This window comes from Emys orbicularis, chromosome 2 (assembly GCF_028017835.1).
Source record: "Emys orbicularis isolate rEmyOrb1 chromosome 2, rEmyOrb1.hap1, whole genome shotgun sequence".
Taxonomy (NCBI): domain Eukaryota; kingdom Metazoa; phylum Chordata; order Testudines; family Emydidae; genus Emys; species Emys orbicularis.
This window is the reverse complement of record NC_088684.1, coordinates 235737865-235764350: the sequence shown is the minus strand read 5'-3', so window position 1 is coordinate 235764350 and position 26486 is coordinate 235737865. Positions and strand designations below refer to the sequence as shown.

General features: G+C 38.5%; 1 protein-coding gene across 2 annotated transcripts in view; it reads right to left on the bottom strand.

The window, feature by feature from the left end:
* HYCC1 (hyccin PI4KA lipid kinase complex subunit 1) overlaps positions 1-26486 on the bottom strand; it is a 41502-nt gene that overhangs the window by 4512 nt on the left and 10504 nt on the right. For both annotated transcript variants that reach the window (XM_065399399.1, XM_065399400.1), the window contains exons 4-9: positions 21972-22052; positions 21432-21547; positions 18366-18461; positions 9401-9517; positions 8471-8558; positions 7646-7805 (exon numbers count right to left, since the gene is read on the bottom strand). In XM_065399399.1, the coding sequence (XP_065255471.1) occupies positions 7646-7805; positions 8471-8558; positions 9401-9517; positions 18366-18461; positions 21432-21547; positions 21972-22052 (658 nt within the window). The remainder of the gene's footprint in view (positions 1-7645; positions 7806-8470; positions 8559-9400; positions 9518-18365; positions 18462-21431; positions 21548-21971; positions 22053-26486) is intronic.

The window sequence follows — 26486 nt, the reverse complement described above, 5'->3', positions numbered from 1 at the left end:
ACTATAATGGTGAAATGTTTCCAAGAACAACTTAATGGCAAAAGGCCCCCCCATGCTTCGCATGAGCAAACACCCAAAGGCCCTTTCTAATGGCCAAAACAGTAACTTTTCCCATACTGCTTAACACGATTTTTCACCAGCTGGCAAGCTGCCACTCTAAGGGAAGTGGCTTTAACATAGTACTACTGTAGTTTGTGAAGTGTTTTGGAATTCGAGGATGAAAGGGATGTGTGTGTGGTTTATATTTTTTTAGTTTCTATATAGAGCGATATGCATGCCTATTGTCAAGATTTCAGCAGTGAAGACAAGTCTGATTTCAACACTTGTGGAAGGGATTAAGTAGGAAAACTTACTGTTCGGTTTCTTAGGGGTATGAGTGGAGGCATAAAGGTTACCTCCAAAGGGTGTCTATTGTATTGTGTCTATTTCGGTTAACAGAAATGTTTTTGATTAGAGCTAGTAATAAGAAGAATAGGAAAGAAAGGTCACAAATGAACACCACATGGTACTAACTAATAAGGTGAACCAACTGCATTTTAACATGGCTTCACACCTCTGTACTTATGTAAAGCAGCAGGGAAGTCAGTTTTTTGCAGTGGCAATACCTATTTTGGCCACAAAGCTCTTCCACATCCCATCTTTTATATCTAAAAAACAACTTTAACTGTCTCTAATGGACATAAGGTATCTTAAAATTCTGTTTAAAATTGGCTGCATGCGCATGCCTAAGTGTGTAGCCATTATGACAATGCACTAGAAACACCAATCTCAAAAGTGTTTCTCAGTTACATTTAAAAACATAGTTAGAATTCATTGATGGCAATAAATGAAAACCACCACACATTTTTCAGATTTCAGCTGTGATTTAACAACTTGTTTCCTTTCTCCCACCTGGCCCAAAAAGCCAATTTTTACAGCTTTGGTTCAAATGACACTATTTAGGTCTACTCATTTGATGCCAAAGGAGTTAATACATCTAATTGCCAAGAACATGGGATGGGGGGGGGGGAGGGTAAACAACCTCCGAAGGGTCACTCTAGTTTTTGGCATGCTAGATAGCAATTAATATGCCTAAGAATTATAAAACAAAACTGAACAAAAATATATTTAAAGCTACTATAAATTGTTTATTCTGCATCTAAGACTTTACGATACACTAGACAAGTGCTGCCAGAGATTTTATCCCATTTGCTTTCAATTTTCCTTTCCTTTCTTCCTTTAATAATATATCCCTGTTTAAACAACTTTTAAACCTTACATAAGACATGCAATTTTCCTACATTTTTTTCTATTTATGGTTGGAGACAGAACAGCCCCTACATACCTATAAAGACTGATAATCCAAGAAATTCTTTTGCCTTTAGGCTGATTATTTACAGGAAAACCAAGTCAATAGCAACAACAATAAAAAGCCAGCCACGATCTGATGAACAGATGGACTATGTCAGACAAAGATCAAGATATCTGTCTCCCAGAGGACAGACTGACTGATTAAGAGACCTTTAAGCTAGATATTCAGGGAAGATGGTTGGGAGATGTAATCTCCATGCCTCATTCTAATATTGAGCAGAAGGAAAATCAAGTAAAAGAGAATGAACAGCAATGGAAAACGGAACAGAGGGTAGAAGAATGGACAAGAGGAAAGAGTGCCAATACCACTGACAGTAACAGTCAGATAGGCAATAGTGGCAGTAAAATGACTACCTATTAAGGTGAGGAATCTGGGTGAAGGCAAAAAGGAACAACTGAGATGGCTGTACACCACTGCAAGGAGTCTAAATAACAAAATGGAGGAACTAGAACTACTGGTGCAGGAAGTGAGACCACATATAGGGATAATGGAAACATTGGAATAGTAGTAATGACTGGAATACAGGTATTAAAGGGCATGTGCTATTCAGGAAAGACAGCTAAGAACAATGATATTTTTCTTCAACAGAAGTTACATATAAATGTGACAATTATAATGAAAACTATTCACTAGGTTTTCAGTGTCGATACAGAGACTGGGGTAATATTTCCAAGCCTGCTAAACAATATGCAGATCTTTCTCAAAAGATAGATTTTATTTATAGCATAGCAGTAAGTTATATTTTATACTGAAATTGGTGTAGACAGGCTTACTTCAATGCAAGTTTTCCACATTAGGCAACAATGCATTTTATCAAGAGATTGATTACTCCTGAAAAGCAAATTTTAAAATTAGACTAAAAGCTTATAAATTGTAAGATTCCAGACCATTAAGATATGATAAAAATCTAATATTAAACAAGTCCTTATCCTTTCTATCTATACTCCATACAACTGCCGTTTACACATACTTACTATCTTCTAGTATTGGAAAAACTGTTTTTTTAATAATTCAAAAAACTCTACTGAAACATTAGTGATAAACAGTATATTATTTACACATGTAAACTTACTCAACATGGTGCTTGAATGCATTTTTCTATTAAAATCTACAGACCCTGCTCTAGGATCTCTCACTCAACTCCTCCTCCCATGCTCTTGCTTTACAATCTTCCATTTTGTGTGTGTATGATGACAAGGAGGGGACGATGGGTGGGCATACACATCACAGTATTAGGAAGTAAGTCAAATTTCAATACTCAGGTTGGTGGCTCAAATTTAACCATTCCATGTGAGATCAGTACATCAACCTCATAAAAGGCAGTAACTAGCTATTGTCAGAATTAACCAAAGTACTTTCCAGTCCTTTATTTCATGAAATCAGAATTTACACAGCAGTATCACCAGATCCATAGGGAGCACATCTAACCCTCAGCTAGTCCACAGATTTTAACTAGTGAATAGGCTTTATGCTGTCAACAGCCTCTCCAATTGCAAATGCTTTCTACAATTATATAAGATCCTTTTTGAAATTTCATCCTGAGCCAGCCGAGTTATGTAGCATAATTATTTTAAACTACACGGCTTTTCAGATGCCCTTGTGTATCGCCATATGGATTTCCCAGTTTTTGGGATTAAGTGGTTTAACACATTTTTCCCCACTGCTTTTCTCTTGTCTTAGTTTTGGAGTTGAGTCGAATTCCAGTAAGTCATTACATTAAAAACAAATTTAAAAAAAAAAATCGACCTTCTGGTTTTTTTTGTCGTCATAAGTCCACAATTCTCCAACTAAACTACTGTACTTGGATGCTCCCAGAAGTTTGTGAAGATTAGTCTGTACTAGAAGACATCATAATACTGTACTTCCGTTCTAAGAGTTCAAATTATTCCAAAATGTCTCCAGAGAATAGATCTTAACTGCATTCTCTTTTCAGCTCATATGTTGGTAAGTTTTCCCTACAACTATTCCAAAAACTGAACGTTTTCATAAGAGGCTGTTCTATTCCCAGTACCTAACTATTGGTATTAGGAAGTTTGAGATGTCAGAAGTCACCCCACTTTCACAGAATCAGGGCCTGTGCTTTTCAGTGTAAAGTGTTCATTGTGTAATGCATTTGACATCAGCAGCTAATAGCTGTAAACATCATGAAATCCCCATCCTCTTGGATTTCTGCATAGAGGAAATTTTACTGGCGAGTCAAAGCCATTTTCCTCAAACAAATATAAAAGTAATTCACTGAAGTTCTTAGAACTATTATATGATGCACCTACCAGCAAGAACAAGATTTGGGGTAAACAGCACATTTTGATTAACTTAGTCCACACACCCCCACCCATAAATGGTCTACAGCAAAGAAAGAATTTTCTTGAGATAGCAGCTTGTCAGTGTGTCATTTGTATTACAAATACTTTTATACTGTGCAGTCCATTTAAATCCCTATTTTCTGCACCAAGACATCTAGCTTGTCAGTGTTTCTACTAAACAACAATAAACTAATCTCAAAACTCCTTTAATTTTTAAAAAACTGATATCAAGTTTCAGCTAAGACTAACTTTGTATTCGTGTCATGAGCAGGGATCCTCTGCATATTCTAGAAAGAGCCCCCAGACGAATATAAACAAGAGATGATGAGTTTAACAATATAGTCAGTAGAGTAGCCTTCACAAGCCCTCCCCCTTCTTGCCACCAACTCAGATCTTCACCCTCGTTCAGACCATCCTCTCTCCACAACACACATCTCTAAAGGGCATTCCCATTTTCTCTCCCCACCTTCAGTCTCTCTGCTGACTTATCACATCTGCAGGTAGTTCATAAAACAAACAGCAACCACCGCCTGCTACTCCCATGGGTGGGGCAGGTGGCTGCCTCTTCACATCTTGTTTCCATGGCTGAATATTCCAGGGGCAGTTGGCAGAATGAGAGGGAGCAGGTAGACAGGTGGATAGATGGTTTCAAAGCAGCTGCTATCCATCCCCCGCACCACAAGAGAGACACACTTCATGATAGTAAAGGGTAGGAGGTAGCAAGGTAGGAGATATGGCACATCCAATCCCTGGCTGATGTTCTTGTTCTTACCTTCTACCCACAGGCCAGGAAAAAGTGAGGAAGCCCTTGGAACCCCACTATTCCAAGTGTGATAGCAATATCTTTTTCAGGATTCTCTGGTCTATAAGCTCCTAATCACTGCAGGAGCTGTTGGTTCAAGATTTATGTCCAAAACCCAAACCTAATCCAGCTCTTCAGAAGAAATTCATCGGGAATTAATAAGTCAGTTCCCACTGCAACACTAGAGTTACTTCACAGTATTTTGATCTGTATAATGAGTTTGTCTACATCAAATTTGGAGAACGGTTCAAGCAAGTCTTTCCTCCACCCTCCTCCCAGAAAAGTACACCCCGACCCCTCAGAAAAAGCAGCAGCTGTTATGTTTGAGGATTTTTTCCCACTCTATATATTACATTTAATGGCCTGTTAAGAAAGCCTGTTCCGCCTGGATTTATGATTCAGGAAGAAATTCATGCTGTCCAATAGTCAGGGTTTTTGCTAGAATTTTTATAAACAACATTTTGGAAGTGAGGCTGACCGAAATTGGTATAATGCACAGAGCCTTTTCCATTTATAACCCCCCCAAAGCCTGGTCAGTCATTGAGCAGATATTTCAGATTCACTTTTGGCATACTGGAATGAGAGATATCTAATGACAGGATATTAGGGACACCCAATCATTTTTGGCTGAAAAGTTTTGGCTACACAAGTTTATTCCAGGAGTGCAATTTTTCCCCGTTAAACGATTTGGTGCCACCATCCAAAGTCTTAGTTTGTAGTTCCCTCCCTGAATCAAATGGAATCTTGGCAAGAACTTTTTTTTTTTTTTTTTTTTTTGGTAAAAAAGCCCTTATTTTTCTCCCAAAGGTTACCCATCATTCCTTGCTTGGGTCACACTAGTTGCTTAGAATTAGATTAATATTATGCTTCTCTCTATTAACTGTCACACCATCTCTCTTCATAAGTGAATAGCTTTTTCCATGTTTTACGGGAATCTGTTTTTCTACTAACACTATCAAACCTCTTGCCTTACTGTTATCTGTTGCAGCAAATACTTGTCCCACCCAATGTCTCTTGAACTTCGCCATCTGCATGAAGCATGATCCCTGCAAGAAGGCAATATCAAAGCATGATTTTTGTAAAGACTGCAAGACCTTTATCTTTGCTGGATAGTCAGCACCTTTAAAATGCATGAAATAAGACTTGTTAGTATTGGCCCATTATAATCCATGTTTTTATTCTGTATTATCAAAAGTGATAAAGTAGAAGACAACAGGAGAGAGTTAAATTTGCCTTCAATTTCTCTCAGAATAAAACAGATCCACTGTCTTTACTCTATGCTTCCCTGTATCAATGAGTTTGAATTACCAACATCAAAGCCACACAGAGGAGCAAGATTAAAGACAATGTGACAACTGGCTAAACCATGTTCAGAGATGGTTTCTTGATTAAAACTCTGAGCCACGATTTGCTTGAGAGTTGCTGGCCTCTTACTGATTTCAAGGAGATTCTGACAGGTCTTAGGCAGCAGCAGATCCTGCCTTACTTTCTTCCGCTCTAATTAGAAAGGGCCAGTAGCCATTTTGCACACTGTAGGCTGATATACTCCCTTGCACTATGATTTCAGTTAGTAATAACTATAACACTTGTCACCTCCACCACTGGCTCTGACCCATAAATAGCCATCTCTTAGGACCATTGCACTCAACCTGTTTTCATTGATACTTAAACACTTTTCATGAAGAGATTGATGTAAATATTACCTCAGTGATGCCCACTGTGGTAATATTTACATCAATCTCTTCATATTGTATGTCAAGGTAAATAAGCGAGAGTTTTGTAGATTTAATCTTGCTTTAAAACTAAACACCACTACAAATTTGGATATTCTATTTTTTTTTAAATCAGCACTTCTCCACGATCACTAGGTCATTTACCATTTTTTAAACAGCCTTGTAGTAATTTTGTTGCTAATTATACTGCCTATATAATAATGATGCCTATCATAGTAATGCCAACACTGAGCCCATCCCAAAACAGTCAAAACATCAATTAAAGATAAAGAATGACCATATTACATAAGAGCCAATATTAATGATCTTCACTGGCTCTCCACCCAAGGTGGTACACCTCTACCCCGATATAACGCTGTCCTCAGGAGCCAAAAAATCTTACTGCGTTATAGGTGAAACCGTGTTATATTGAACTTGCTTTGATCCGCCGGAGTGCACAGCCCCGCCCCCCCGGAGCGCTGCTTTACCGCGTTATATCCGAATTCATGTTATATCGGGTCACGTTATATCGAGGTAGACGTGTAGTTACAAGGCCTTAGGCACAGCAAGTGATCAAGAGCACTGATCTGTGCTGGACTTGCTCTTCCTTCTCAGACTGGAGAAGAGGAGTGCAGATAATGGACTATGCAAAAAAAGAAGCCTTAACGTGCCGTTTTTTGCCAGCCCAGACTGATTAAAGACCTCTGATGAGGTTTTTTTTTTTTAGCTTCTAATCTTTCATAATGATAATTAATACAATTGTAACATGACCATCTTTTCCTACTCTACACCCTGCCCAGCTTTCTTTGAGCATTTTGCATGAAGGTTCTATGGGGAGAACATTACCTCCTTAAATTACTTTGGTTATTGCAACTAATAATTGCTTCATTTTGGACACAAATCTGGGACACCCTGTAACAGATATTTGATATACTAATGCTTCCAGTTAAATAAATGGTATGTGTAACTTCTTTAGCTACAGATTCAAGAATTTTGTACAGTCCTACATTTTAAAATAAAACCAAAAATTTGAAGAACTGAATAGCTGAGGAGTAAAACAGATCAAATGTTCACTCAGAGCTACGGCAAGGAAATCTTTATTCCCCAGTTAGGAAAAAGGAATCTGTTACTGGCAGTTAAGTCTCAGTATATAATAGCTCACTCAGGATAAGCTAACGCAATTGCACAGTGGCTCAAACATCCTACTGGGCAATACTCAATATCTAGTCAAATTCACAATACAGACCCAAGTGAGCTGCTAAGGCTGCTCTGTTCATACTCTTCAGAGAAAGATCCATGATATTGGATTTTTAAAGAGACTAGTATATAGCAGCTTTCACTCACTAACCAGAGACATTTTGGTTAAGATTAAAATTAAATAGAAGATGTGTGCATTACTCCTAGAATTTCAACTTTTTTTAAAAAATAGCTCTAATACAAAAAGCATAACATTTAATGTGTACAGTGTGTTTCTTACCATGTCTCTTCCACCTATGCCCCCTGATGGACATACTAGTCACAGCATTTCTTGATATTCTAGATGAAGTGGGGGTAATTTCAACCTGAATGCATCTTGTACCTTCTTTACTAGATTTCATGGCACCTTGAGGCAGTGAGGCCTTTATTGCATTAGCAACCTAGGGAGGAAAAATCTGGGTGAAGTTTTATCAAGTTTGAACTCTAACAGAAGTACTATTTACAGTAATTAGCAGGGAATTGGAGCAATCAAATTTTTGAATTGCTCTGCTTCGACTCCGGGCAAAAACCTACTGGTCCGCGCTCCAGCTCCGGGCTCTGCTCCAAAGCCCTGGTAATTAGAATATTTTTACAACTCTGGGGAAAAATATAATACCACATGCAATCTGAGATCAGCTATGATCATAAGGTTCAAAGTAAGTATCAAAGATTAGACTAAAATCTGTTTGCAATTATGCCTTTATTTCCTGGTGGTTTGAAGTCTTAAATCAAGCAACCAGCACAATGCTTTAAAGAGCTACTTTGACAGTAGTCCCCATTTAAAACAATGACTACTTACCACATCCTTCATGGTGCTTTTGAGCCTCCCCCAAGGCTTTAAATTCTACTTTTCCATTGTTTGAGTGCACAAAGTAAAATTACTTTTTTTTTGGGGGGGGGGGAGGAGTATTAAAAATGCATGCTTCCAAGCATCTTTAGCATAGGTAGGACACCGATGATTCCCTGTGGGCCTATGGTTCATTATAATGCTGCATCACCAGCATGATTTACAGTTTAGTAACTTTGTATCTAGATTTGTATAGAAAAATCCCAACATAATACCTACCAGCAGTGGTTCTGGATACAACTCCAGCTGAGCTCTATATAAAATGTCATCCATTGCTTTACGAGCTAGATCCCATTCTCCATTATAACTAGAAAAATTATAATTAAGTATGATTACCAAGTTTTATAAACTGTACCCTCATTTTTATCTCAAGTAATAGCGGTCTCTCTCTCCTTGGTCACATTACCTTCAAAACATTAACAACCTTATTTAGAAATCAGTTCAGGTGAGTCACTAATAAGAACAAAAAGTACAGGGAAACAATTCTCTTATAAACAGATAGTTTTGACTTTTTAATTAAAGAAAAAGAAATGCAAGTTTAAAAGCAGTTTGTTTATAATCAATAACTTACACTCCTGAGTGGTTTAATTTTAGGTAAACATTCAACTAGTTGTTGCATTTTAGTTATGGAATTTCAATAGAAGTTGCATAGCTAGTGTGCTGTCTGCTGTTCCACATTTTGAATATTTACTAATGTTGTGAACAAGTCTATGGGATCAGTTATTTCAGTTAATACAACATCAAAATTCAGTTAGTTTACCTGTGAACATTAGTGGATGATAAGAGTGTTGAAGACAAGAGAAGCAATAATGTGGATGTGGCAAGAAAAAATTAAGATTGAAATAAATTTTCCAAAACTGGACCCACATTTGTCACTTCTAAGCATGAACATGTATGTGAGTAAGAATGCATATGGGATGAATAGATACACTAGTTGCAAATGGTTATTAAAAATATTCTGATATTAATTCAATTTGCCAAGTGGAATTTCCCCCCCCAAATTGCATGTTTCATTGCCGCATACAGAATTATCCTATTAGGAGAATATACTCCTAAACATAATTCTGCCAGTCATGAATTAACAGGTATGAAAAGACATCTGCGATAGAGTATACAAGTTAAGCTGTCATATGTATTTCGTAAACTTACAAGGCATAGTAAATCCCAGTTAGCATTTGCACCATGAATTCAGAAGAAACTGGAATCCTGCTATTTACTCCTTTGTATTTTCTTACTTGTTGCCGAGGATATCCACAGACACAGATTCTAGAGAAACCATGCATTTGGCATTAGTACAGCTGTTAATTTAGATGACTCCATATCTAAAATATTACAAAACTAAGAAGAGTTTACTATATGCCACAGCCAGAAGTGGAAACCACAAAGCGAATCCATCCAGCAATCAATTTTTCTGAACCAGATCACTCATATATCCATTTTGAAAAATAGATGTAAAATAAGTGTTCAAAATGCCCTCTACTGGTAGAGCGTGAGTCCTTCATACTTCATTACACACAAAAGAAATTTAAGTAACTCATGCTACAAGCATATGGCAAACAAAATACGGAAGTATCGGATTACTCATGATACTATACTTCTCAAACACACACTAGTGAATCTACCATATGTTGCTCCTCATAAAATGAAATTACCTTTGCCAGTATTGCAGCATATTACATGCTCTAAATTTACAAAGTTACTCTAAAAATGGTAAAAATCTTTTCTGCTTTGATGCAAGTTTACAATTAGATTCCACCACAGATTGTAATTTATGTGGCCTTTGTAGATCAAAAATGAAACTTGACACACATAGTAAATCACTGAATATACATTAATAGACTTTTAATTAAGTTTTGTTATGATGTCTTCCTCAAGGTGGAAACTGGAAGATATTAAAGATCAGAAACTAATTTTGAACGGTTATAATGAAATACTCTTAGCAGATACTTTATCCTTGTAACACTCCCCTGATTTCTGTTTGCAGTTTACAGTAACTAGTACATGCATCTGACCTTTTCTGCCATAAACATAAGAAATGAATCTGAGACTGAGTCCAAAGATCTTCTATTGAACAGTGTCTTCAGGTGCCAATAGTTCTTCATAGATAGGAGGTCCTATGTTTTAATCCTGGTTCTGCCATTGACTTGCTGTGCATTCTTGGATATATCACTTCATCTCTCTGTGCCTCATTCTACCACCCAGTCTTTGTCATGCCTATTTGAAATAGTAAATTCTTTAGATGAAAAAGGTCTCTCTCTCTGTATGTGATTGGGTTTCGAGGCACTACTGTCATACAACTATTGACTGACTGTTTCCCCTCAATCCTTTGAATCTTTTTGCTACACCTCCACATTTTCAATCTTATTCTTGTAATGCCATCCCATCGTTACAAATCTCTATTCTTCAGACATCAATATTTTCTTCCTATGTTATAATTTTTTCTATGTTTATATAAAAATAATTCTATCACCAGGCTCCCTAACATGGTCTGTGGATATCCACAGATTTGCAGGACTCTAGATATAAAATTTGGATCCACATCCACAAACATGGTCTGTGGATATCCGCAGATTTGCGGGGCTCTAATTATGTGGTAGGAGTGATTGCATGCTGCATGAATTTTTATAGGCCTCCTACATGTCTGAAGAGGATTTTTGATGGTTTTGTTAGGGGAATGAAGCTAATTTTACATTTAGTTATCCTTAAGTGTGTGGTCTCATGCCCCAAGTCTGTCTTGACAGTAGTGATTATGAGCATTCATTTTGATCTATAAGTGATCTGAGCAGCATCTGGATCCACAGAGTTTATATTTGGATTTTATGTGATTTAACAGATAGTCAATGAAGGGAAACACTCAGAATGTGAACCCATAAATTAAACTGCATTTCTGAGTTCAGCAAACATTCATGAGTTTTATTTCATGCTTCACAAAATAAGAGACAGTCTTCTCATTTGAAGGGTATCCAACTGGCTATGTTTTTCTGCATGTCTTCATCACTAGTAAACTTGACCCAACCAAGGTCTATAATCCAATTACAATTAATCTAGTACACTGTAATACACATACATTGGGTCAACCTTACTGGTGATGATGTATAAGTAGCAAAGGATACAACTTAGCCTTTAGATCCCAGGTGATTTAGCAAATAGAAAGAAAAAACAAACATTTTTTCCTTAAAGTGCTCAGCCATAATGAGGAAAAAAGAACAGTGCCAGGTTTAGCTATGCAGTTTACTCTTACACATTCTACTTTTAGACAAATGCTGACTAGAAAATTTCCAAGAGGCAGTAATACAAATATTGTTTAAAAGTGTTTATGGGTTCCAGAAAAAAAATCCCACTTTTATAGTCTTTTCTATTTTCATCTTTGCAGGGCATAACCTAGAGTATTTTTCTGGTAACCTAAAAGTTTTCTTAACCAATAAATTCTTGCCTCTGATACTGAACATCTAGACAGATGGCAATGAGGATAAAGATGTGAAATTAGGAAAACTGAACTTTTCTTGTATATTTAAGGGTGTTTTCCTAGTCTCTATAGTTTATGAAATGGAAGACGTTGTAGGCTATAAGATAATCAGGGACTGGAGAAAAGGATTATGGAGTTGTTTTGTGGACTAAGTTATATGAGTATGCTAGCTAGATTTTCCACATTAGTGCTTTCAGTCGCTACAGCAGAGGCATTTGTCATTTCTTCTGGATCCATTTTCCACCTCCTCTTTTTTTCCAGAAACTGAGTTTCCTTGGTAACCATGCTTGCTCGATTCTGGATCAGGCACTTTCCTGCATCACTCACTCTGGCTTTCCATGTTCTTTTAAGGTTGCAAAGTCAAGCACTCAAAAGTTAGGAAATGACAGAATTTAGGCTGCCCTGAAACTTTAATTTGGTCCCTCGTGTGTATAGATTAAAAACCGTCTAATTATATGACCCTGCTTCATTCCGTGCACAGGGAATGAAGCAGCTGTTCAACATTTTTATCATCATCCAGTCAATGGCCCGTCTCCTTACTGCATGCCAGCCAAAGCCTGCAAAGAATGGTGAATACTTGGGAAGATGGGCTACGGAGATCATATGCTGGGCCTGGGATAGGGGTTTGTCAGGAAAGCCTGACCCAGCTTCTCTCCTCTCCTGCTCCTGGAGTTCCACATGCAATGTGTTTTGCAGCTGCAGGAGAGACATGGGCCTGGCCTTAGATGAGAACCTGTTACAAAATTTTGGCATTATGCCAAAATAACTGAACCACCACAAGTGACAGAAGAGGGAAAATTATTTTCAAAAGTTTGTCTCAGCTAAACCCTAAGGAATTAAATGGGACAAAGCAGCAGCACTTCCCTGGTCTTGGTTTATCCCTGCCCAATTTCAAAGGTTTGCAGCAAACAGTGATATTCGAGCTTCTCAAACAAATGATGCAACCATTTATGATACAATATGTTAGGCACCACCTGGGGGCGGTGCTCCCCCTATAATTAAGAGTCTGATTCAAGTAGCCTTGAGCTGTCAACCCTTGTTTGTTCAACTTATATAAAAAAATAGTTCCCAGAGAACTAGATCCTGCTGATGGGTTAAAAAATAACTGCAACACAGAGCACTGCAAAAGCTGTGGAATTTGCTTTAATTAAACTAGCACTGAAACCCAAAGCCAGGAATTCCAGAATGTCTGGAACTCAAGATTGAGAGAGGTCTATTTTCACTCTCTTGCATAAAGAGAGAATAAGATCGCTAAACCCTTGAGTAGGTTAGAGAGTTAGGTTGTTTTCAGGAGAGTACCCACAATCTGACAGCTTCCTCTTTCTTGAAGATAGATTGCCTCATGCCCAGAGAAAAGCCTGAAGCAAGAGGGACTCTGAGGAAATCCTCTGACTCACTGTGTTCAGTCCATGGTTTAATCATGGACAGCTTTATTAGATATGGTGGGGCCCAATGGCTTTAGATCAGTCTGGAGCTAGGAGGATTAACTTCCATGCAAATATGGCAATGGTCTGCTAGACTGCCTAGAAAAAACCCATATCAAGTCATCTGTTTGCCCCAGATTTCTTAAACCTTCCTGAACTACCTCCTTGCTTTTGTGTTTGTTTTGGAGGTCCATACACAGTCAAAGTTTGTCTCATTTTCTATACATCTCCTTGTCTACCACAAGATTTCACATTTCCCCAGGCTCACCAGCAGGTTACTTTAATCAAACCACTGTACTTTTGATGCTTCCTGCTCTCCCATCTGTCAGTAATTCACAGAAGTTGTTTACTGCTGCCCCTTTATCTAAGCCCACAATGGTTTCACTGTTGAAAAGGTTGGGACAGTGCAACAAATAAAGTTAGTTAAAAATGAAATCCTCCATCAGATACTTGACTGCCACAGCATATGACCCCCAGTGGTCTATTCCTGTTGAGATTCATGCATGGAATAGTTTTAAATGTTCTGCTTCTGACTGCATTCTGTGAATGGTCTGGATCTTCAAGTCAACCTTCCTTTGAACAAAGATTTATTCCAGTCAAGTCTGCTTCTTCTCTTGAGCTCCAATTTTGGTATCTCAGCCTTGTCAACAAGCTCTAGTATTTTTGGATGTTCCTACGTATTGGAACTTGAGACATATTGAATGTCTCACTCATGAGGAGGATCTTTTTAATCAGTGACAAACTTTTTAAAAGCCACATATATTTTCTTGAAATGAGAGAGCTGACAGCTTGGTTTTGAAGGACAGTTCTGTGGAATTTTGATTTAGTTGGTAGGGAGGAACAGTGGACACACCTACCTTCTCCCTCCCCTTCACCGATACCATACTCATCATTATAGCATCTTCATGCTTAATTCACAAGCTCTCCTTCTAGCAGAGGCTTATGAGGCTATAGAACATTAAGACATACTGGTAATATTTTACATGGCATCACAGAAGAGGCAGACGAACAAGACAGATTTGGCTAAGATCTTGCTCGAACTACTTGTTTCTGTTGCTGCAGAAACTAAACTAATCTCTGGCTCCCAAATGAAGCCTGCAGAAAAAGCCCCAATGACTAACATTCATTTCAGAGGGGGGAAAAAAGTATCAGTTTTTCTGTTCTAGGGACTTTCAGTGTTGCCAAAGCTTCTGAGGCATGATAGCTTCATTTCTTTGTGATCTTCCCATAATCTTGCATCTCTGTCAAAAGAACACATGAGGACACTGGCAAGTACTAATTTTCCACCACAACCCACTAACTGCTCAACTCCATGTCTTCTGTATGTTGGTGCAGGGATTGGGCTAGCACATGTGTCCCTATGATCAGTTCTTACTTCTGAGGAGGATATAGTGGCCCAGTGACTACACATGATAGCGCCAGAGTGGTATTTTAGGTTCCCTGATGGTGCTTTTCTGCAGGGACATGCATAATGGCTGGAGTGGTGCTGGTGCTTCTCGCTGTTGCAGAGGTCACACTTGAAGGCAATGTTGGGGGGGGGGGGGGGAGGCAATGCCTTTACATCAGGCTGTATGCATTATGGGCACTATGTAGGAGCAAGAGAAATATGGCTGATTGATTGATTGAGTAAATCAGTCTCCTTATCTGAAGGTACAATCTTGGTGGTGGACTTTTTTCTCCCCCACAATCCCTCTTTTCAATCAAAATACATTGGTGCCTGTTCCTTCCTTTATAGTTCAGGTATCAGGGACCTTTAATATTTGGCTGCATTAAACCCTGGTTGCAGGGGCAAATACTGGCCTGGAGCTCTTGCAGGTGTCAGCCATGTGATATACCTGGAGAGGCTAGACAGTCGCACATGAGATCATGAGTCCACAGGCTGGGATTTCAAGAGATGCCACCAACCCTCTGAGGCCCAAGACCTATTTCATCTTTGCTCAGGACTCTCTCTGCCATCAAGTGTACTGATATTCCACTTAAAGAGACAGAGTTGAGAGCCAGCAAATCCCTTATATATAAAGATGATGTCACAAGACATACTCTATCTGATCTGGAAACTTATGCTTGTTTGTTTTCCTTCAGTGCTTTTCCTAGATCAAGGCCTAGGGACTTAAGACAGACTTAAAAAGCATTCAACTAAAACCCATATTGTCCAATAAATGGTTTTAGGGCACATGTGACTAGGATCAGGGCTGTGAAATTAGCTCATACACTCTTTAGGGCAGGAACCACATCCAATTTTATTTATACAGAAGACAAAATGGGGTCATAATCCCATAGGGGCCTCTGAGCACCACAGTAGCCTCAGTGTGCATTCTCTAGCATACCCATAACTAATTTTTTAGTGGATAGATGGTGACAGAACCATAGACAAGACTGATATCCATGGAGAGGACAAAGATGGAAACAATCTCCTTTTCTGAAGCATGACCTATAGGATTGAGGTATATTAGCAGGTTATTGTGGGAAAGTCTGTATTGCCATCATCCATCTTTCTTGATCTAAAAAAGGTATATTTTGGAGACAAATATAAATGTACAATAACTGCAATGGTTATCACTTGCAATCTGCCTGACCCTTTGCATGTTGATTTCAGTACGCATTCAACAAGAAAGAAACCTAAAAGAGATTTTAATCTTTGGATCATCAGAGCAAAAGACGAAAAAAGAGATGCTGAGACTCATGTACTCCTACTAGAACCAGCATCTGAGACAGGGAGTAGAGATTATGAAATAAGCTTCAGTGAACAATATGCTTATTTACCACTCAATAGCAGATGGCTGCTTGGTAAGTCTAGAGTAGCAGTCTGAGTCTAGGCATATAGAAAGCTAGCCAACTATGATTAAAAGCAGAGGTATTTGGCTATAATGATTGGGATTATTAGCTTTATTGCAACACCAACTACCTATATTTTTTTAACTGGGCATAGCTTCCTTAGTATGCATACATCTATTTTATGGAATGATTACTGGTAATACATGAGTAAGTATAAGACCCTTATTCTGGGGGAAATAACCAGACATTTGCTCTGATTTTCAGCTACACTTATTTTTTTTTAAAAAGGTGTATTAGATTGAAAATAGAAATCTGTGATGTATTGTAACTGCTAAAATCATGAAGAGGCTTCCCAATCTAGCCACCCATCTGATGCCAATATCACTCAGAACTCTAAATAGGTACCCTAGGCCAAGTTATTTTCTACCAAAAAAATCAGCTAAAATGGAAAGAGGGGAGCAGCATTCCTCTGCTACACAGCCCCAACGTAGGATAAAGATAATGAAAACAGAGGCATTCATTTCTGCTGCCACTATTACTAAAGGTATCTAAACACAGAGAATTCTGTATATATAATAAAATCAAAGATTAGGTAAATTCACATAATTGATGTGCTGCCAATGTTATCTCTAATCTTGAGTTTGACCTTTGTAAACTGATATTGCTAAAGGTTTGTCATGATGAATAGCAACAGTGTTACATTTCCAAATCTCTGTTTGATAAAAATAATTAAACCTTTCTAGAAAGGCTGTTCAGTGTAACTCAGACTTTTACTTTTATTTGGGCAGATCCTTCAGCAGAAGCATATGAAACAGAAATGCCTAAGATATCCTGCTGATTCACTTAAAATGAGGGGAAAGGGAAAATTCTTTAGAGGGAATCCCACTACCTCTTCCACAGATCCTCCTCAGACCTAGCTCATCACCAGATCCACATCCACAGGCTTAAACGCACTGAAACATATCCTGGACATCTTGTGTAAACCTCTTTCATTCCCCTGGTTCCCTAAATTGCTTTCAGCCAGGAGATCTTTGGAAAGACTTATGGACTTGGAAGGGAGACTATGAGGGACTGAGGGAATTTAAGTCCTGCTATTACACAGTTCATGTTTATAGTTTTATAAGCATCAAAATGGACCATCATTTAGTACCCAAACTCATAGTGTTTATTCAGAAATGAACTTACGTTTGCACCTTGCATCTGCAGCCACTCTATTTGGTTAACCTCAAGATAACGATCAAAACTTAATGAAGCAGGATAATCAATGCCTCACTTTCCTATGCAACTCTTAACTGCCACACATTTCTGAAACCTCCTCCTCAGGTCTCCAAGATACCACTACCATCTAGCAAGATGTAAGGTACACTTCTCTGAGTATAAAAGGATTCTTTACGGTACTTACAAAAAAGAAAAAGCATCCTAATCTTATTCCCTCAGGATAAAAACAAAACAACACAACACACAGAAACCCAAACCTGACAGCAATAGCTGCCCTTTTGAAGTTTGTGTGATAGTGCTTGAGATCTTTGAGTTAGTGACTAGTGGAAAACTGTTGTGTGTTATTGTTTATGGAATTTCAGGATTCTGGTTCTTGTTTTTATCTGCACAAGAGAGTCACCCCATACTTAACACCACCTCGCTTCAAAGTTAGCCACAAGACAAATTTGCAGGATTTGTGACAGGATGTTTCGATTTTACGAGAGTCATGTTCTTCATTGCATCTTCTTCAGTGGGTTATATATTTATTGTGGAAAAAATGCAGGGCATTTCTTACACTTGAGCAAATATGTCTCAAGAGTTTTCAGGTTAATGACTGATTTAAGGTAAATATTAGAACAACAAATTTATGAAGCAGGTTATCATTAAGCTTAAAAGTAAGATATACTATTTATATAAAACGAGAAACAAGAAATAAAAAATGTGTATTAGTTCTTTGAATTTGTCACGTGTATTGCCACTTTCAATATCATGACAATTATAAGTTTTTTAGACTTCCCAAATCTTAGTAAAATATTAAGTCAGTCAAGTTCCCCGCTGTATAGCAACAAAACTGTAAAGCATCAAAACTCAGTTTAACAAACCTTGCAATGGGATACTAGTATTAAAGGAATATTAAAAAATAAATCACTTCTGACAATTTTTACCCAGTGTTTCAACAAAAAGTTACTACTATAACTAAGTTTAGGAAAAAAAAAAAAGTAGATTGTTTCATTGTTTCCCCTATTGATGAGTCTCATACAGTAAGAAGGGAAAGAAAAGCCATTTTAAAGTATAAACAATGTGACTGTAAACCAAAACAATTTACAGGATGTTTCAGGGACTACAGGTGTTCTACATAACTGTTGTATTTTCAGGTTTACTACATGACAGTTTTAACTTCTTGTTTAAAACTGTCTGGACTTCACATTTCCTGTGTCCATTTAATATATTCACTCTAAAGAACGTTTACCTTGAGCAAATTTGACACAATGATTGAAGAGAAACTGCAGGCATGTAGCTTAAGGCAGCATTATAACACAGCAGGAGGAATGTGAGCACTTCAAACCTAAAGAAAAAAATATTCAAAATGATCAAAAATGTAAGTTTAAAGTATCAACATATTTTAGTACTTTTCCCTTTTTAAAAGTGAATATAGAGAATAAGTTAAAATATGCCATGCACAGGAACCATACAAGAGATTCTACTACAAGTAACACGAATTTATAGCATCGTAGAATCACAGGGACATCAAGAAGTCATCTAGTATAGCCCCATGTGCTAAGGCAGAATCAAGTAAACATAGCGCAACCAGTGACGGGGATTCCACAAGCTCCCTTGGAAGCCTATTCCAGAGCCTCACTATCCTTCTAGTTTGACAGTTTTTCCTAATATCTAATTTAAATCTTCCTTGCTGCAGTTTCCATTACTACTCATCCTATCTTCAGTGGACATGGAGAACAACTGATCACTGTCCTCTTTATACCAGCCCTAAATATATTTAAAGACTTACCAGGTCCCGCCCCCGTCTTCTATTCTCAAGACTAAACATGACCAGTTTTGTTTTTTTTGTTTGTTTGTTTGTTTTTTTTATAAAATAAACCTTTCCTCATAGATCAGGTTTTCTAAACGTTTTAGAATTTTTGTTGCTCTTCTCCGGACTCTCTCCAGTTTTCCCATATTTTTCCCAAAGGGTGGCACCCAGAATTGGACACTATATTCCAGCTGAGGCCTCACCAGTGCCACGTAGAGTGGGACAATTACCTCCTGTTTCTTACATACAACACTCCTGTTAATACACCCCAGAATGATATTAACCTTTTTCACAACTACAACATATGACTGATTCATTGAATTTGGGACCTACTCTAACCCCCAAATCCTTCTCAGCAGTACTATCAGCTACCAGTTATTCCCCATTTTGTAGATGTGCATTTGATTTTTCTTTAAGTGAAGTACTTTGCACTTCTATTAACTGAATTTCATCTTGTTGAATTCAGGCTACAGTAGAACCTCAGAGTTACAGACACTTTGGTAATGGAACTTATCCGTAACTGTGAAATGTTTGTAACTCTGAACAAAGTGCAGTTCGGGCTCCAGATCCACAGCTGATACTCCAGGCCAGGCTTCAGCAGCAGCTGCGCTCCCTACTGGGGGGGGGGGGGGGGGGGGGGGAGGGAAAGAAAGAGAGAGAGAGAGAGAGAGAGAGAGAGAGAGAGAGAGAGAGAGAGAGAGAGAGTGTGTGTGTGTGTGTGTGTGTGTGTGTGTGTGTGTGTGTGAACAGTGCGTCCCCCTCCCAACCAGGGGAGGGAGGTAAAAACAGCACATCCCCCTCCCAGCCAGGGGAAGGGTAATGGGTGAAAATAGCGCAGACACCAGCGCTGCTCCTGCTTTGCTGGCTCCAGCTGCATTTGGCTGGCAGCCAGTGTCTTGCAGTAAGTGGCTGTCCCACACGTGGGTGTGGGTGTGGGATGGGGACAGGCAGCCCAGATGTGCCTATCTTTAAGATGCAATACAGGTACAGTACAGTATTTGCTTCCCCCTCCACTCCCCCCAGCTGCTGCCTGATTGGTTACTTCCAGTTTCACATGGCGTCCAGTTGACCGTCAGTCCGTAACTCTGGTGTTCGTATCTTTGAGGTTCTACTGTAATTCTCCAACTTGTCAAGGTTATTTTTTTTAAAAAAAAATTCTAATCCTGTTCTCCAAAGCATTTGCAACCCCTTCTAGCTTGGTGTCATCTACAAGTTTTAGAAATTTACTCACCCCTCCAATACTCAAGTTATTAACAAAAATATTGGGTAGTACCAGACCCAGGACTGACCCTGAAGGACCTCACTAGATGCGTCCTTCCACTTTGACAGCAAACCACTGATAACTACTCTGAGTACAATCTTTCAACCATTTATGCACCTACATATGGTAATTTAATCTAGACCACATTGCTCTAGTTTTCTTATGAGAATGTCATGTGGGACTGTCAAAAAACTTACTAAAAATCAAAATATATCACATTTACTGCTTCCCTCCATCCATTAGGCCAGGAACCCTGTTAAAGAAGGACATTAGATTGGTTTGGCATGACTTGTTCATGACAAATCCATGCTGATTCCTTATAACCCTATTCTTCCTCTAGGTGGTCACTAACTGATTTCTTCATAATTTGTTCCAGTATCTTTCCAGGTATCAAAGTCAGGGTGACTGGCCTATAATTCCCTAAATCCTTTTTGCTCCCCTTTTTAAAGATAGGTACTATGTTTGCCCTTCTCTAGACCTCTGGAACCTCACCTGTCCTCCATGAGTTCACAAAGTAATTCTTAACAATTCCGAGATGCTTCAGCTAGTTTCTTAAGTACCCTAGGATGAATTTCATCAGGCCCTGACAACTTGAATACTTCTAATTCACCTAAATAGTCTTTAACATGTTCTTTCCCTATTTTGTTTGTGTTCCTTCCTCCTTGTTAATATTAACTTTTGACTATCTGATCACCAGTAACCTTTTTAGTGAAGACTGAAGCAAAATAAATACCTCAGTCTTCTTGATGTCATCGGTTATTAGCTCTCCTTCCCACTAAGTAGAGGACCTAAACTTTACTTCATCTTTCTCCTAATGCATTTCAAGAATTGCTTCTTATTGCCTTTTTATGTCCCTTGTTAGGTGTCACTCATTTTGTGCCTTACTCTTTTTGATTTTATCACATAGTGACTTAGTAACATATATCATTAAAGCTGTAGACTGAAGCAGTTAAATGGTTTAAAACTGCAAGTCAACGTTCTCCTCTTGTAGTGAAATGCAATACAAGTAGTTATTTGCAAATCTAGATTAAGATGTAATTTTAAAAATATGCCTCATGAAAGTATTTTTAAACACATATGTCTAACAACTAATTCCTAAGATTCTAAATTACCAAGATACCTATGTACAACTGTAAACTTAGACAATATTAGATGAAAAAGAGGCAGGATAACAAAACCAAACATAATGAAGCTACTTTAACCATTTTTATGGATTTTCATGCAAGATCTTACTACAGTTTTACCTGTTTTGTGCTGTTAACATCTCTCTTTGAGGATGAGGTCCACTGTACACGACTCTGGACAAACCATGCTGGGATAAAGCTCCCTCTGTAAGAGCCATGGAACCAATGCTGGAAGGCTAAAGTGAACAGGTATTTGAATAAAGGATTCCAAACATTTGTCCTGTTAAAGTCTCATTACAAAGTGGAGTAAAAAAAACAGAAAAAAGATGGAAAAGTTGTACCCGTGCATACATTTTGAACCTACATAAATCTATCTGGCTGCTTTCTTATGTTATGTAATATAGCAACTGCTCTGAGATTAGGAAAAAAAGTTAGGAAACAAAGCTATGAAAAAGTTGGCACTTAAAATTGTTTTAAAAACAAGTCAAGTTTAAATGTCCTCACTAGAAGACAATAGCCACAAAAGGTATGGTTTGAAAAGTCAAGTGTGTCATTACATCATCATGTATAACAAACTGTTCACATTGCCTTCTTTAACTGGCCTCAGCATAAAAGGAAGCTACGCAGGTAACAACCGTGTATTTAAGTAATTTCACTCACTTCATGATACACTGAAGGTTTGGACAAGGATGGAATTGTGAAACTCAGCACTTTACTATGCCCCTGTTTGTCAACTATTTCCTGTAAAACACAAAAGACATCAAGGGTTACAATATTAAAATTTTTATTGTGAAAATCAGACGAGCTCACAGTTAGCATGCAAGAAATTTTATATTCTAGGGGAAAACTCTGAATTAGTTAAATATCATTATCGGCTCTAGAATGCAAATAGTCAGCTAAAAGCTTAACGTAGCCTTGATATTTTCCCCAAAACTAAGTGTTGGCTATTTTTGAATTCACTTAAAATAAAGATATTTGTTGGTATTTGTTAATTGATACATACTGGACATTTTTAATAGTGTACAAAAGAAATATACATTTCAATAGAATCTGTTGCAAAATATTTGTCTTGAAATAGATATATAATTCTTTGATTTAACAGTATTATCCATTATTTTTAAAAGCTATACTATACCTATTCTTTCCTACTATTGAGGAGTAAAGGCTGAAGGTGTCTAAACCTGGTAAGAAAGCCATTATTATGCTATGGAGGAGGGGGTTAACTGCATATTTAAAAAAACAAACAAAAAAACACACACTTTTAATTAAGTTTTAAATCCAACTCCAGCCTAACATGATCTAACACTATCTGATAAATTATATCTCAGAACATTTGCACAAGAAACCCAAAGTTTATTAGTACATATCTACACATGGGTGAGAGGGAAGGACCCTAGAGAAACTATATTCATGGATGTAAGGGTTCAAAGAAAGGGAATTACTTTCCCGCAAGATGAGACCTTCAGAGTAACAGGCATTTTATCCCTGCATCTTAGTGCATGATTAACAGAATGAGCAAAAAAGATGTGCTAACAATGCCACAGAGGAGCACTGGTCCACAGTGCTTCAAAGCAAAGGCTTCAGAAATGGGAAACTTTGACTCAAACCTGACTGGAAGAGTGAGGGCAGAATCAACAAATGATACCCAACTGTGCTGTTGAAATCCACAGGAAAGAGAGAGCAATAAAGAAGATAGCATAGCCAATATGATCATGAAGGACCCGGGACATTCAGGATACAACATGTATACTCAGCAAGCAGTAATCTGGGACTGCCAGTCAGAGGTAGGCCTGACTTACAGTCTACCCCAACTACCGCTCTCCTCAAGGGTCAAACACATCTAGGAGCTAGGGGATTTCAGTCTCATGTTAAGGTGCTAACATCCAGGAGTTAAAATTCTGCATAGATGGTATACTTAGAAAAAATATTTTCAGTTATGAACAATTTACCCCATCTTTTAGCTTTATATCTACGGATTCAGTCAGTAACATGGAATTCAGGACACACAAGGCTGTTTAAAGCATGGAACATTGTTGTTGTTTAAAGCATAGAACATTTTCTAGATAATTGAACCCTTCAACATCAGAATTTATATCTCCAAAGATAGGAGCAGAGAGAAAGTTTAAGGAGAATTGAATTTTAAGATGGTTAGATTGGAGCAGGTACACCATTCTTTGGCCAGAATATAGCTACACACCCCATCATTCTCCATGTCACCATGGATCCTTCAACTGTTGGCATTCCCTCATTCCCTAGCCAGGAGGCAAGAGTAATTGACTAGGAGTCTCCACAAGCTTCCAATGGACCCATAATCATCTCCAGAAAGAGGCAGATGATTACGGCTTCCATAGTCAAACTGGCCCAGAGATGGAGTGGGGTGGGGGCGGGAGCCAGCCTCTGTGGCCAGAATAAGTAAAGCACCTCCTACCAGACAAGCGTCACCAGAATTGTCTTTTCCAAGTACCCTACTTAGGCCTGTCTGGGAAAGAGATTAAAAAAAACACACAGAGAAGAACAGACTATTTGGGGGAATGCCTAGTACTTTGCTGTGCTCTCTCTGCCTGTAGAGCATTACAAGACCAAACGGATTATGCTAAAACCAGAATACCGATTGTGGTGCAATGTCTGGCTAGGATATAAGAGAGCCTTTGGGTGCCAAGACTGTTTTAGTGAGCGGTTTCCATGAGTGCTGGTAGACATGGTTATCCAATTGTCCACTTCTAGATTGACGCTTCCTGTCTGAGAAAAAAAAAATTACCAGAGCCACTGAGATACTCCACTGAAGCATTCATTCCCTTCTTGTTGCCCCAGAGATCTAGAACAGATAGACAAAGCCAGAAAGGAGTAACCATGAATAGATAGTTTGACTATGGGAGCAGCAAAGAATTCTTATCAGCCTTCCACACTAGCAGTTGCTAAATCAGACACTATTCAGGACCTTGAATCACTTGTATAAGCCCAGTGTGCCTCTACTCAACTCCAGTATCTAGTTCTTCTCAATGTGAGATGCTATCAGTTTATTTTTCAGCTAAAGTCACTTACATTTAAGACAATATTTCAGGATACCAAGTACCATACAGACACAGGTCTGGCCACACAATTTCCCTATCTGAATTGGGCCCATTCACACCAGAAAAAAGCCCAGAAGCATGGCAGGAAAACGGAACAATGAACTAAAACTCTGATCTATGCACTTCTTAACAAAATGTGGCAAGTGCACTAGCTCCTTTAGGAAGGAAATTACTTTCTCTCAACTTCTAAGGCATGCAAGCAGTTGTCCAGGACTTAAATCACTGCTCAGTGTAACAGATGATGCACTTGCCTCTACACAACCAAAACCCTTATCTGTAGCAGTCCCACAGGGATCCACCATCTCCCCACATCCCATTCCATCTAGATGAAGCCTTGAGGAGGGATTGTGAAACAGCCTGGTCTAAAATGTCTGCAAAATGCAGATCTTACCCACTTGTAATTCAGAAGCAAATAGCACCATTCTCCAGCTATCAAAAGGCTTGGCTGAGATCAGCCCCCGAATGAGGAGCAGCTAGATTAAGCTAATCTTGGAAAGACTGAGGTGATTTGGGATAGAGAAACATTTTGAAGAATTTGTTCTCTCTCTCATATAACCCTCAGTTCAAGACATTTGTCTGCAGAGTGTTAAACAGTCAACACCCGTTTTGTTCCCTCAAAACAGTGTTTCCCAAACTTGGGACGCCGCTTGTTTAGGGAAAGCCCCTGGCGGGCCGGGCCAGTTTGTTTACCTGCCGCGTCTGCAGGTTCGATCGCGGCTCCCACTGGCCACGGTTCGCTGCTCCAGGCCAATGGGAGCTGCAGGCCGCTGCTTCCAGCAGCTCCCATTGGCCTAGAGCAGCGAACCGCGGCCAATGGGAGCCGCGATCGGCCGAACCTGCAGACTCGGCAGGTAAACAAACCGGCCCGGCCCGCCAGGGGCTTTCCCTAAACAAGCGGCGTCCAAAGTTTGGGAAACACTGCTTCAGAAAATAGGAATTGTAATGTTGCCCGGGTTCTTGCCTGACAGTGACTAGTATCAGACACTTCAGAGGAAGGTATATGAAACTCTGGACAATTACAGAGTAACATTTCCATAGGGGAAAATTCGTCCTAATCCCTGCCCCATCAGCTAGTGGTGGCTTTATGCTCTAAAGCATGAGGGATTATCCCCTAGTTTATTTTATCTAGATGTAAACAGATGTTCTCATCCACATAAACAAAATCTTTCAATACCTCCTGAGTGTTTGTCTCAATGATATCTTGTGGCAATAAGTTCCACAGGTTCATTATGTAAAAATGAATGCCTCCCTTTCTAGAATTTTAAGTTTGTTGCCTTTCAATTTCACTAAAAGACTACTTTTCTTTATAATAAAAGGAGTGCATGGATTTCTCTCTTCCCTATACCATTTATTATACCTTTGTGTCTTCACTCTAAACTAAAACAGTCCCAGTTTTTTCTAGTCTGACCCACATGGAAGTCTTTTCATAACTCATTTTTGTCATTCATCAATAGACCCCTTTTATTTCTGCTTTATTTGAGATAGGTCAACCTGACCACTGTAAGGGTATAAAAAGGAATGACAGTTTCAGTATGTTCTATCCTATCCTTTGCACATGTTAAAAATAAGGTTTTTTTGGACTACCGCTATAAGCATGAGTGGATGTTTCCATTTAAATGTCCACATCTCATTCTTGAGTAGTTGCAGCTAATTTAGAATCCAACAACATGTATGAGTAATTCAAGTCATTCCTTCCAGCATGCATTACCTTTCATTGTCAACACTTTCATCTGACATTCTGCCATACATTCACCTAGCTGTTAGGTCTCTAAGTTTTGGTTACAGATAACCAATTGGTCTAGTTAATAAAAATGATTTTAATGAAAATGATTCCCTGTACTACAGATAATTCTGTAAATTAAATATAAAACTAAGTTGGAAGCCAATAAGAATTGCTCATCTGAGAGGACTGACATCACTACTCCTTTGGTGAGGAAATTTTCAAGAGGTTCGTTCCCCTCTCCCCAAGAAATGAGAGCACTTAATGCATAGGGATCATCACTGTTTGCATTAGCCTACATGTCTTTTTTTCTGGAATTTTTTGAGAGCTTTAAAAAAATTAGCTGAAAGGACAAAACAAGTGTCTAACAGCTCATTTCAATTA